Source organism: Amphiprion ocellaris, chromosome 18, assembly GCF_022539595.1.
Source record: "Amphiprion ocellaris isolate individual 3 ecotype Okinawa chromosome 18, ASM2253959v1, whole genome shotgun sequence".
Taxonomy (NCBI): Eukaryota; Metazoa; Chordata; class Actinopteri; family Pomacentridae; genus Amphiprion; species Amphiprion ocellaris.
Genome location: NC_072783.1, coordinates 30,065,999 through 30,080,685, shown reverse-complemented (window position 1 = coordinate 30,080,685; position 14,687 = coordinate 30,065,999). Strand labels below are relative to the sequence as shown.

General features: G+C 37.7%; 1 protein-coding gene across 3 annotated transcripts in view; it reads left to right on the top strand.

Moving 5' to 3' along the window:
- LOC111583352 (calcium-activated potassium channel subunit alpha-1) overlaps positions 1-14,687 on the top strand; it is a 72,655-nt gene that overhangs the window by 46,299 nt on the left and 11,669 nt on the right. For all 3 annotated transcript variants that reach the window (XM_055004335.1, XM_055004334.1, XM_055004333.1), the window contains exons 4-8: positions 3,737-3,830; positions 3,938-4,049; positions 11,636-11,711; positions 13,181-13,256; positions 13,418-13,588. In XM_055004335.1, coding sequence (XP_054860310.1) covers positions 3,737-3,830; positions 3,938-4,049; positions 11,636-11,711; positions 13,181-13,256; positions 13,418-13,588 — 529 coding nt within the window. The remainder of the gene's footprint in view (positions 1-3,736; positions 3,831-3,937; positions 4,050-11,635; positions 11,712-13,180; positions 13,257-13,417; positions 13,589-14,687) is intronic.

Sequence of the window (14,687 nt, the reverse complement as noted above, 5' to 3'; positions counted from 1 at the left end):
TTAAGTTGGAAAAAATATGTGCATTTATCAGCATCACTGCCAAAATAATTTGGACAATTTCTATGATATTACATATTGGCAAAAATCCAGCATGTAGCATCCTGAAAGTTGAATAATCATTTTGAGGTTTTGACTTGGTTTCTGTTTTTAGTGTCTATTCAGTTACTGCTTTTGAGAGAAATATCTATCTCCCTGGCTGTTAAATGCTCCACCGTGTTCACTGCGGTGGTTGTTAACTGTGTCTGTCTGACAGTGATGACAGTGAGCCAAAGCAGTAAAGCTCTGCAAAGCTGAGGGGAGCTGCACATTCAGGTGATAAGACTTTATGGGTTCATCGCTACCAGCAACTCCTTTCACAGTGTTTTCATATCATCACAGTGACTGCATTGTCACTTTTAAGTAAAACAACATCTTAAATTTATGCCTTCGTGTGTTATCACAGATGGTGCTATCACAGTTTGTTCACCAAAGATCAGACAAACTTACCATTAAACACTGAAATGTTGCTTTCTGCACATACCTTTAATAGCACAGGTTAATTCATATCTGAATTAAGTCATCTTGTCTATTTGAGAGCAGTTTCACAAGCTGTAAACACAACATTATCATGTCACAGAGCTGCTACAGCTAACATGTTAGCATGGGATGTCCTGGCCAAGTGTTGTTTTTTTGCAACTGGTCCAATTTAATTAACATCTACTAATACCCACTACCATTTTCCTGAATAATACACACTTCAAGTATTGTAGATTGTCAGTACTACATGGTTGTAGCTTAGTGTTTTGTAGAAACCAGAGATGGTGGGAAGTTCAATGTTGGCAGAGAGCACTGTGGGGTTTAGCTAGTAAAGTGGCACCATGAAAAAGTCTTCTGTGATGCTTAATGACTTCTGGCCAACGTACATCTACTAGACCAAGTCAGCATCAACAACGACATCATCTCAGTACTCCTGCAATACCTTTCTGTATCATATGTCTTCGGCTTTATCTTGGTTCTGCACTGCTATCAAGTCATCAGTGCATTTGAGCTGAATTATTCAAATTTACAGCACGTGTGTGAACAGGTTTGTGATAAACTTGTTTAGAGTAATCCGATTACATTTGCACCTGCATTGACATTTTGCAATTTAAAGTGATCTTTGTGACCTTTCACTCTCAGCGGCTTTGGCTTTAGTTCAAGGTCGTGAAACTGGAAAAATAAAAATCACGTGTAGCTTCGTCGGTAAGCATGAAGACCTTTCCCATGTGAGCTGGTCTGTCCTGTTTGATCTGAGCCTGAACTGAATGAAGGAGAGAGACCAGAGCTGCTGTGGCCAGGGAGGGTTTGTGATCCATAACAGGCTTATTCCTCTTCCAAACCAGGCCTACTGGAACTCAATTATTTAGCACTGCAGGCCTTCCTCCGTTATATGGTCTGTCACCCTGCAATGACAGGGATTTGCTGGGCTGACGTGTCATTACAGTGAATAAGGGCAGAACTATCCAGCATGTTGAGACTATTCTTAGAGGTGCCAGAGAGGAGATTGGTTCGGATTTATTCCCTGCATCTGCATTGGAAGTTTTGAGAAACAAACATGTAAAACATACTAACAAGCAGAACAGATGCAGGAAAATGAAGCAAAACAACATCCAGTGAGGTACATTTTAATCAAAACATGAGCTAGTCCTCTTTGTATTATCATATCATCTACAAAAGTTACAAAGTTTACTGCATCACTTTTTTAGTTTATTGTAAATTGTGTGAAAGACAAAGATGCCAGTTCTCTTATTCTGTCAACAGAAGACGTGTTGTTTTGCTTTGAGGATGCTACAAGTTAGGCCTTCGGATTTTCGGTGTATTTAAGTAATGCTTTCACTGCATTTTTGTAGATTTTTATACATGTATGTTTTTGTTTTTCTACAAAAAGACAGCAGAAAACTGTAACAAATCAAACTATATTACAGTGCATTTGTAGGAAAACTTTATACATTATGGTCTTATAATGTAACCTAGCTGGAGCATTATAGTTTCTGACTTCTGAAAACATGACCTCCATTACAGTCCGAGTGAGTTGTGACAGTTGTGTGAGTTAGACGAGGATGATTAGTCTTCTGCATCCCACCGCCATCCTCTTGATCATCAGCCAGAAGATCAGCCGAGTCACAGCCGTGCATCAGATCAGTTCAGAATAATCCCTCAGGTACTTAAATGTCACTTTATGAACTCCGCGAGGACGACGTTCTGTCACGGGGAGTCTGTTTTTCTTATTTATTTTTTTTACATAACAAAAGCAATTTGCTTTAATCCGAGTGGTATTAAACGGCGCAGCAGAGACTGCAGCTGTTGAGGGATGTGCTGTGCATTAGAGAAGCTGGTGGAAAAGAAACTAGATGGAGATGGACCTGCTTGGCACAAATGTGATTCACAACAACTGGTGCTTTAGGGCAACACTTTCCTCATGTTGTGATCCATTAAACTGACAAAAATATCTTTTTCTGGCACCTCATCGCAAGTTGTGTGTGTCCAAAAATTGTGAAAAATGAGCCGAGAGTAGTTTTTCCTTTCCAGTAAATAATTTTTGAGGCCTGCACAGCCACAGAATTGAGCGGTTCCCAAGAAAAAGATTATAGCAAAGTCAAAACGTACCATTTTAGAGCAATATATACAGATTGGAAGCCACTGCTTTAATGCTGCAACTAATAATATAATAGTTTTTTATTGTGACTTAATCTAGATGATTTTTCTGTTTGATCAGGGAGTCATTTTGTGTGTAAAAAGTCATTCAAATGGTTTGTTTTGTATGACCAAAACCCCCCAAAATATCAGTTTATTTACAAAAATGGGTAAAATATTAATAAAAACATAATTTTCTGACTAATCAATTAATATTAGGCTAATTGTTTCATCACTACAGTGCTCACTTTCATTTTAACATGACTAACATCGCTGTTCCTATTATAAAGAATTCTTTTCTTATTAATTTCATTCAGCTATTCATTCAAATGGTTTATTAATCCACATCACAGCTCTGCTCGAACTTAACTGTTTTTCCTCCACCGTCTTGTTCAATTCTGAATGTACATTAAGCCTGTGTTTTTCTTTTAGGTGTGAATAATATACTGAGACAACCTTTAGGTCATGGATATTAATACACAATCATACTAACCTATTACATTCACATTTACATGGTTAATTATTTCTCTTTATTTGAATTCTTAGTGCCAGATACAAGCTTTTTGAGGGTGAGACTTCACTGCATTGCTAGCATTTGCTATGGCTGCCTGATTTCATAAGAGAAGAAATGAACTCTGCATGCATTTAACCCTTAAACTACTGCTTTGGCTCTGCATTTCCATCATGTTTGACCGAATATTTCTAAGAAATGTTGTCTATAAGATGGGAAATGCAAGACAGAAAGGATATATTGCACTTGGAATCCAACACATTCCTCAGACAGATTATTTTGCAGTTATTTAAGGGTTAATCAGGTATCAACAAGTTATTGCTTGTGTGACAATTAATGCATGCCCTTTCTCAACAGAAAAACCATTGGAAAATACCAGCTATTGCACTTTTTCAAACTCTTCTGTTCCTCTTCTTTTGGAAATCTTAAAAATGCATTTTCAGGAAAAGAAGAATGCATCTATTATGTTTTACTGTTCATGAAATACTCTTATAATATAAAAGTTTTCTGTTCTCACTTGACTGTCAGTCACTTCCCTTGGACATAAACACTCTTTGTTTCTGTCTCTAATAGTCCGATCGAGTCCTGTCAGAACTTCTACAAAGACTTCACGCTGCAGATCGACATGGCCTTCAACGTGTTCTTCTTGCTGTACTTTGGCCTCCGTGTAAGTGAAGTCGACTGCATTTTTGTCTAAAAAAAAATCATAGAGGTGCTCTTATTTTTGCATCTGAAAGTTGTGGATTTGATCTCTTTTGTTATTAAATTTCATAGTTCATTGCTGCCAATGACAAGCTGTGGTTCTGGCTGGAGGTGAACTCGGTGGTGGACTTCTTCACGGTTCCTCCGGTGTTTGTGTCGGTGTATCTGAACAGGAGCTGGCTTGGTAAGAAAACACACTTGGCTCCCACAGCGGATCGTGTTTACCGGCAGCCTGTGGTGCCACCCAGTGGATTTAATGGGTCTGACAGGTGTCATTGAACGCACCAGATAATCTCAGCACATCACTAAACCTGCAAAAAGGGAACTTCTTGGTGTTTTGCAGTCGTGTTCGGGGACACGCCTACAAAGTCAGCCAGATCAGTTTGATACTTTTGTCATAAAATGAACTTTATGTTGAGATGTTGCATGACATGCATGAAGAATTTGAATGATTTTCACGATCACAGTGGAAATAGTGCATCAAATTAAAAACTCTGCCACAGCACAGCATGAAAACTGATTAGCATGATGACTCAAAAGCTTTTCTGAGGTTTATTCGTCAAACTCATGCTGGTTTGCTTGACAACAGTATCAAATATTGTACGGCTGACGAAGGTGTCATCAGTGTGGTTTTCTATCTATTCCGTGTGTTTGCTCGTGTGTTGTGGTTGTCATTCACTCGCCCTTCACCTCTCCAGCAGAGCTTCCAGCACACCTGCAATAACACTCGAATGAAATCACGCTGGGATTGAAAAGTACACGAATGGATGAAAAAAGGTAATAGGCTTTGTTGGGGGCTCGAGCGCGAGAATAGAAGTCAATCTGCTAAATGTGTGAAGCTCATCACTTGGAGAGGTCTGTGAGGAATTACAGGATTAAGAGGGATCATTTTTTTTTGCTGCATTTCAGGTTTTTGTAGCTACTTTTTCTCCTCCTGTCAGCCAAAGAACAAACCTGCCACGCAGCCAGCAGCCCTTCTTACAGTGGCGAACACTTTCTACTTCAGTCACCATGACAGCCTGATGGCTTGCATAATGTGCCTGTGGATTTTCCTCTGGGCTGATCTACTGTGACTTGTGGTGTGAAAACAACAAAAGTAGAAGGCAGTGCTGGTTGCTGTTGCCATCTAGTGGGCATATGAGAGTATAGTTTGCATTTTAGCTGATGGGAAATATCATTCACATTGCTGTTGATATTTTATCCATATCACTGTGGGCTGAATTGCGCAGATAACTATTGATTAGTAAGAAGTACATGTTTATTGTCATTTAGTTTTAGTGTTTCTGCTGTGCTTGGATGGGTTATATGGTTGAATTTCTGTCTTTTTGTGGCTATTTCATACGCACAGTTTGAAAATTTATGCATTTCAGGGACCTGTTTTCAACTTTTGAGTTATTTTCTTGCATGTTGGCTATTATTGTGCTTTAGTGCAAATTTTTAAACACCAATATAGGTTTGTGTAAATGCATATTGCCAAAATCTAACATTTACTCACGTCTTTGTTAGTTCTGTGTGGATAGTCAGTGTTTTAAGACAGAATAATATTTATTTATATCACTAATGTATGAGTGGACTGTTATATTAATCAATCCAGACAATATATATGTACTATATTTAAACACTAGATATTACCATGAAACCTCTCCAGTTGATTACATTCACTAAAACTTGATTTTTTGTCTTACAAATTTTCTGAAACTTTCTGTTTAAATCTCCAAATAGGGCATTATATATCTGAAAATACACTAATTTGGATTCAATTTCCAAAATAAAAATATGAATATTGCATAAAACCAGCTTTCTTTCACCTTGGCACCATATTTAAACCAAAGTTTTTTACAGAGCAGATTTTGAAAATCCTCCTCTTTTTATTACTCCACAAATCTAAAAATACTGCCAACAGCCAGAGAAAAATCAATTTGTGCCACGTTTTCATGAATAAAATGTTCCATTATTCAGGTTATGAATGGTGAATGAACAAACCTCTCAATAAAAACCTTCAAAATACAGACAGAAATAAAACAGGAGAGTTTGGTGAATGTAGGTGTTAATGAAGTGCAGATTTGTGGCTCAGACTGTGAAAGAAAACTCATTTTGAGAAAACAGCCTTTAAAGAAATGCTTTGTCATTGAAATCTACAGACACAAATAGACAAAGTGTTGTGAAATAAACAACCCAATGTGTATTTAGGATGTTTTCTTTCTGTTAGTCTTAAAAAAGGCATGTTATGAAAGAGAACAATCTCAAAATTGACTGTTTTTGCCTGCAGTGTCTCGTCTTAAAGAAGTTGAGGGCAGAAAAAACTCAGTCTAATGCTGGACTTTTACTTTAACAGTTTACTACATCAGATATAAGTTTTAAAAATATTGTGCTGCTTGCATTCCACAGTTACCTTCATTATATCCAAATAACCTGCAGATTACCTCGATAAAAATCCATAAAAATGCAAAAAAAATAAAAAATAAAATAAAATCTAATATCTATCTAAATTTCTTCCACTGTGATGATTACAGAAGACTTGTTTTGGCCAAACTGCAGTCCAAAACCCAAAGATAATGAATTTATGTCGATATGAAGGTGAGAAAAGCAGAAAATATTACAATTTAAGAAGCAAATGTTTGCTATTTTGCTAGGAATCATTACTAGGCTATCAAATAGTTGCAGATAATAGTATTTTGCTGGCAGCTGCAATAGATCAACTAATCAGCTGTAGTTTAAAAGACATCACAGCGTTCTCTTGTCATTACTCATAATCAAGACCACGACAGCCTTTCTGAGAATCCACTTTAAAAAATACAATTGATAATCCTTGAGTTTTGGTTGCTCAGCTAAGGAATGAATAGTTGTGGTTGCAGTAATTGTTTTGGCTGCGTTCCTCGGAGTTCAGCGTGAGCAGCAGTGATTGTGTTGTTACCGTTGCCACCCTGTTGTTGCTGTTTGTGTAGGTGTTGTTCTCTCTGTTCTGTGTCTGCTAAGCCCTGCATGACTCGCACTTCTTACTGTATTTCACACCAACCAGAATGCAGCACTTCCATCACACACCAGGTGTTCAGAGAGAGCAGCATAAACGTATAAGATTCATAAAGTTTGTCTCCTGAATCTTGATGTTTTCAGATTACTTTAATGGCCTTTTTCACAAAACCTCCTCTGACATGTCACTGCATGAAATGCAGAGGCGTAAATAATGACGTTGATCATAAAAATGAATTATTTTTCCTGCTTCAGTTTCAGGACATTGCTCACGCTGACTCACTGTCTCACTGAGTAGAACAGAGGCTTTAATAGTAGCGCCTGTCTGCTGTGAAACTCTGTATCCAAATTTACAGATTAAAAATATTATTCAAACTGAACACTGATCTCAATAAAATGAGCTGACATTTCCTGTGTTTTTCTCTTCCAGTGGGAGAAAAAAAAGAGTTAATCTCTCTCAGTATGAACAATTGGTGGAGGGGGATTAGTGACTGTGTTTGGTTAAACGGCGGTCGACCAGGTGATGAAGCAGCTCAGCAGGGTTCAGTGGCAGCTGTCAGATTCCCTCTTCCGATCTAAAAGTCCATATTTCAGCAGGCGCTCGGCCAAACTGCCAATCTGCCAACCCTGCTGTCGGAACATTTTGACACAAAAACACTCCCAGTGTGCGCTGATATTCTCTTACAATAACAGGACGGTTGATGCGCGATGGCTTGGAGGTTTGAGCACATTTTGGATGCAGAAAAAACAACCTGCAGCTAATGAATGCAATGACTGTTTTTACTGCAGAGTCTGGATTTAGAGGTTGAAATTCTGACCTGCTGCAAGTGTGAAATATAAACATCACATTTATCTCCGACAGGAAAATAAGCCGCTGGAACATTGCTCTTCCAGATAAGATATTCATGTCTTGGTGGCGGCCACATGTTGCAGCTTTTTTCCTCCTGAGCTGAAGTGTAACAACACAGAAAGAGGCTTTTAGTATTAAACTGTCCTCGAATGCAAATGCTCGAAAGCAGCGGTTCACAACTTCCAGTGCATGTCAGAGGTTGTGAGGATGGTTTCTGGAAAAGATGAAATCGTAATGGTTGTACTTTTTAGCTTTGGTTTCTGATCTTTATTTAATCTTCTAGGAATTACCCTGGAAATGAATATGTAATTTTACTGTGTAACTATCTCATGTGTGCAGGAGATACAGTTATTTGAGTTCAGTCATTCCTTGTTGACTTTCTAGGCAAAACCTCTGTTTTAAGCTACGTAATGTTTTATTATTGGACAGTTTACACTCCATTTATGTGGAATTTTAGTATGGAGATAAACTTCGGTCAGTGGTCCCATTTTTTTTGGTTTGCAGTGCCCTAAATTTGTCACTTCGCATTATCAGATCTTCCAGTTTTGACCATTTAAACTGCAAGGGGGATTTTTAAAAATATATATACTTTAATAATCCCAAAAGAACAAGATAAGAAGACAGAAGTCAGATTTTTGTCAGCATTCTTAGTCTGTTTATTATCTTATGAAGTTGAACCCTGTTTACATTTTCCTCATAATTTGTGCAAATTTATCTTGACTTTTCCACTAAACCTCCTGTAAATGTACAGTTGGATTTCTGTTCATTTATAGAATATTAATGTATGGGACCTATGAAATGGTGTTAGCATTCAGTTGCATAAAATTGTTTTGTTTTTTTCCACTTTTCTTTGTAGTTTTTCTTCAGTAATCTTCTATATGTGAAACAGGAAAAATTATTTGTTTGGTTGAGCTACTCACTCTTAGTGATTTCAAGCCTGTGTGGTATATTGTTGACAGCAGAAGTAACACATTTCATTTTTTCATTCTTTTTTTATGACTGTGTGAACTTTGCAGATGTAGATCTTGGTTAGCTGCTGGATTTTCTGTCTTTAGAGTGAAGGTTGTCATGCTGCATTAGTTTTAAAGTGGACATATTTTACTTTTACTCATATTCTGTCATAATGTTACAGTGTTTGATGTGTAGATTAAATGGGGGCAGAGTTTCATATAATGAGGTAAACATACAGTATGTAAAGTCCCTGTGAACCAAAAGCTCAGTCTTCAGATTGTAGTGAATGTTAACTTTTTTTTTTTGACTTTTGCAGCAAGTTGATTAGCATTTAATGTATCCCAGCATTCATTAACAGACAGCAGAATAACATTTTCCTCTGGGATTTCCTGACTGCAGACGTTTTCCATTACAGTTTGCATTTTATTGCATTTCCTGCAGGGACACTTGTTAACATGGGCATAAATGGAAAACTTTTTATATACAGATTGTGACTTGAATACGAAATCTAACCTTATCTCACCCAATAATCAGGTAATGAGAGGAATATTTACGAAGCTGAGACGTCCTGCTGTGGTCTTTGTTGCTGTGGATGATCATGGTGTCCACTGTCATATTCTGGATCAGATTTGGACTTGAACATGTACAGATGGATCCGATAAGTTGCCATTTCCAATCAAGAACGAGGCATTATGTTAGAAGATTTACAGTTTACTTTGAACACTAGCCAGAGGATGAGGCAATGCTTACAGGTACTGGGTGATGCCCCTTGTAGGCTTCCATAAGTTGGCCAATCAGAAGAAAGTGGGCTTTTAGTCAAGGGGATCTTGAAAAGACAAGACTTAAACAGCCTTGTTTAACTCTTAACCTGAGGAGCTGCGTAAAAGGCAGGACACAGTAGAAGTTAAATGATGCAAAGCTGCTCCAGTGAACTCCCATAATAACAACACAGAGCTGGAAACGAGCATGATGCGTCCCTTTCAACGTCAACAACAATAGCAGTCATTACATCAGCTGTGATTAATTTAGGGATTATTGCAGAAAATCCATAGAAAACCACAATGAGTGCCACAGCGTCTCATTTCTCCATACACAGCTTTACTGGCTGTTCACATGACTCGTGTTCTGTTGTAAATGTAAGGCGAAGAGACACGCTGTGCTTGTCCAAGATTAGAGAATGAAATTTGGTTTGTCAACAGCAGTTGTGGTGTTATAGGGATGAGATGTGGGTTACATTGTGAGGCCAGCTGATGGACAGACTTGCTGTGTGGCCTCTTCCTTTCCCTGGATGAATCCTAAAGGAGCTTACACTCTAATATCCTGATGGGAAAAGGGTTTGCTTTAAGCTTGCCGAACGCGCCCGATCGCCATGAGGATACTGTGAAGTTCTGAGATAAATCACATCAAAATGCTTCTTCACAAAAGAGCTGCTTCTGACAACACCCTGTTGGGTACGAATATTATTAAACCACCTGGAGTTTCTTGTTTTTTCCATGGAGGATACATTTTCTGCATGATATCTGGAACAGTGAAGTCGTGGCTGTGAAGCAGATTCTGGACTTTCTGCTGGAAACTTTTGCTTGAAATTTCTAGACATGATTCCCACTAAGATGTTAGTATACAGGGGGCCTGATGGAGGCACACGATCTGAGATTTCTAATACAAGGAGACGCAAGAAGTCCACTGGTGAGCTCTTCCAGAAGGGCTACCGGGTCAGGATGGGCCATGGACAGGTCACGGACAAAGAGGACCAGGACAGCATCTGCTACAGCTTCGGTGCTTGCTTCCATGTAATCTCCTACTGGGGTAAGACCTGCATGATATGAAAACGAGGGGGAATCTCCTCTAAAGCTGAGTCCTGGCATGTCCAGAACTCTCTGGACTCTGTGTGTAAGCTGGAGCAGTTTCAGGATTTGCTCCGTATTACGCTTCCCATCTGGCAAACACGCACTTGAGATGAAAAAAGGAGTTTTGGCAAAAGCTCACCACAGTTCATGTCACTTTATAAATCATCATTTATGTTTTTTTAAGCTGATGATTGCCGCTAGTGTCTTTGATTTGTGTCATCTGGCATCAACACAAATCCATGTCAGCAGGGAAGTTTGTCAGCCCGATTAATGAATGTGGAGATGGATTTTACTTGATTGCTCACTTCTAGCTGAGGTGGCTTTTATTGTTTATGCAGCTCTGACACAATAGATGCAGGAGTGAGTTTGTTCTATGAATCATTTGGCTTTTTAACTCAGGTGGGAGGCTCCTTTTAGCAGGTTGTTTAGTTGTATTGCACCTAAGAGATGAAATATCAGCAACAAATGACATTTTTCTTTGTCAAATCTGAGCTTTTTCAGACAGAAATGCCATTAAAGATGCAGTAAAAAAAAAGGCTGTGATCCAGCATCTATACAGTGTGTGATGCAGTCATGCAGTGATCGTGTGGAGGAGATCAAGCTGCTGTTATTACTGCTGATTTTGTTGGTGTTATGTCGTCCTTGAACTGCTGGCAACACGCACCAGCTCCATTTTTTTCTTCCTATAAATACCCTCAAATTCAGGATTTGACGTCACATCTGTTTACTCATTCAATTTGCTGTTTGCGTCCACCTGCCTTTACTCCCTAATCCAGGTTTTCATCTCTCCCACGTTCAGAGTTTTATCCGGCATGAATGAAGCGTGTATCAGGTAGATGCCGGTGCACTGCGGGGCTCCTCAGATTAAAACAGTGTTATTAGTTGATGAAGAGAAATCTGGGATGTGGAGCTGACTCTCATTTTTCACCCATATATTACAAAGTCTTTCTTTTACCGCAGTAAGTGCTTAGTGCTGCTTGATCAGTCGGAATCTGCTTCTTCTTTTAACAAATCAATATGAATCCAATGAAGCTGATAAACATGGATGAAAGCATGAAAGGTATGATGATGTTGTTAAACCTCAATCGACTGCTGTTGTCTAATTTGTTGAAAATCATCTCTAATTTCTTTATGGTCTTTGTTTTCTCACAGGTTTGAGGTTTTTAAGGGCCTTAAGGTTGATACAGTTCTCTGAAATTTTACAGTTTTTGAATATACTAAAGACAAGGTAAGTGTATCGATATTTTCTCTTACTTTTGTGCTGAGTGTTTGTAATGCTTTATGTGTGAACTTTGCACACACAGTGGTATTTTGCAGCTGCAATATGGTTTTATTTTGAAGGAGAAGAGAGTGAGCATTTTGCCCTGTTTTCCCTGAAGCAACAACATTAACATCAGTCAGTAACATGCGTGTTGTGCACTCTCGGGACATTACACTATACGATAGAGTCTTGACTGAAACAGATTTCTGTTTGTGCCATTTTTGCTCAGAATTAAAGCTTTTAGCACAGATGTCAGAGAGAGCTTATAGCGCAACAAAATGCTTTAGAATAATCTCCTCGCTCAGATGATGGTAAAGACAGAACATGTAGAAGTGGATAGAGGTCATGCAGGCATCGTACTGCAGTAAGACATACAGATTATTATTTAAATATCTACTCATGAAGACTTTTGCCCACAAAATGCATCTGTTTACATTTATATCAGTCACATGGTTAAATCCAGGGTATGAAAATGTGACTTTTTGTGGAAAGTGATTGGAACTATTTAAAATAAGCCAAAAGTCACAATAGCATAGCATGAAAAAGCACAAAAAATAAGCAAAGTGTGCACATTAATTAGGAAAAATATTTTGCAGGAGTGTAATTATATATATTGTGTTGCATGTTATTGTTATTTTAGGGCCGATAGTTCAAGACAAATCCTATTTATAATGTTTAACCGTTTCTCAAAAGGGTTATTCCATCTCAAACCATCAGGAGTCTTCTGCTCAACAGTCTTTTATTTGCTCGAAACTTTATTTAAATCATAAACTCTGCATATGGGAAATCTTTGATTGATATATCAACTGTCTTCTGTGAAAAAAATGTATAGCCTGTCAACTCTCATTTTCAGCACATTTAAATTTGAGTCTGTGTTTGAACCACAATATCTCAGGAACTATTTAACATTAAAACCCACAAGGTTTACTGTTACTTTCCATCATGTCATTGATTTCCAGTCTGGAATATTGGAAAAATTGATTAAATAATCTCTAATTATGGGCAAGTTGAAAAAAAATTGCTGATGTCATGAAAGGTCTCATCTTTGAGCACAATATAACAAAAAAAGAATGATGCAGAAGTCAATTTGTAATATTTTTGGAACCATTTGAATCTGCATGTCACAATAATACAAAACAAAACATTTAGAATTTTTTTTAATGTGAAATTTTGGATTTAAAAGATAGACAAATCCAAGAAGAACAGACTACTGGAGTTTCAAAGAATATTCTACAAATATAACTAAGAATTATTATTATTTAATATGGGCATATATATATTTTTTGATGCCCTTGCTTTTACAAACATTTTAGGCAAATCAGATGGTCGAGCAGAAATTGTTCTAAAATGTGATCATTTTGTGATGGAATGAACAACAAAACACTTTGCTTCTGGTTATTATTTCATCTTTTATTGTCTGATTCTTTTTAAAATAGCAACTCGATTAAGCTGGTGAACCTGTGTTCAATCTTCATAAGCACATGGCTAACTGCAGCAGGCTTCATTCATTTGGTAAGTCAGGGGCAGCCGTTTCACTTAAGGAAAAATATGCTGATGACTCTAATAGCTGCTTGTTACTAGTGTATGTTTTTGGCGCCTTGCAAGAGGATTAAAAAACCTTACAGTGGTCTGTTTTTGTTTGGTGGTTCTTTAAATGTCAACTTGTCTTGCAGGTGGAAAACTCAGGGGATCCTTGGGAAAATTTCCAAAATTCCCAGACACTTTCCTACTGGGAATGTGTCTACTTACTCATGGTTACAATGTCCACTGTTGGCTACGGAGACGTTTATGCAAAAACCACCCTGGGTCGCCTGTTTATGGTCTTCTTCATCCTTGGTGGTTTGGTAAAAATCCCTCTTATTACTTCCTCCTGTTTTAAAATCCTCCATGCAACCAGTCATCACACCCGCCAGGTGTTAGCAAAACGCCGGGACTTAACTCAGGACGCCATTCACCTGTTGTTTACTCTGAGCTGTTAGTGTGGTTCACCACTTCACCACAGTATGTTGCATATCATCTATAAGTTGTCCACATTATTGCGACATTTCTTCAGTTTTGTTACATGTTGATTCCTATGTGACATATTTGAGAACTTATCTGTTATTAACTGTAAAACGGTTTCAGGTGACTCCACCCTCCTGCTTCTCCTCCCTCTTTCCAACAAACACTGTGAGATGGAGATGATTTATTATAGCCGAGCTTCATGGATGTAGCAACATGTCTCACTTTCTGCACAACTATTCACAGATTCGGTCCTAATCTGACAAATAACAGAGATTTAACACGGACCTGAGTTACTTAGAAGCAGCCAAAGATCATTTAGAGGTCAACATTAGCCAGATTATAAGGTATTATTCAGGATGGACTCGCTTTTGTACAATAGCTGATTATAAAAAATGAGAGGAGAAGGTGTGTGAAGGTGTTAATATGGGCAAAATGAAGTTTTCTATCTTTTTGGAAAGCTACAATATTTTTGACTATCAAAACAACTTGTAAACTGCACATTTTTAAGTTATAATTGAAAGAAAGATTAAAAATAATGTCTGATGCTCAGTGTAAACATCAAATAGATTAAATTAGGAACAGCATGGTACAAAATAAATGACAAGATGATTTTTCTGAACTTAAAGGAACTTTAAATGTTAGGAGGCCAAAAAGCCTCTTTTGTGTATAAGCGCAGATTATTTTTCTCCTTGTAATTAGATTTTTATAATGGCATTACAAATCTTTTGTAGTAGCATCTAAATAAAAAACAAGATAACCTTCATGAACACGCAAACAGCAAGAAAACAGTGCAAAACTACATTTTCAGTCTCATACCTATAGTGATTCTTGATTTAAAATGTTATCTTTCCTCTAAAAGCATAGATCTTAAAATGACAAACACTTATTTCTCTGTAAAACTACAATAATGAACAGATAATATTGGTAAGTTTAAGTAGT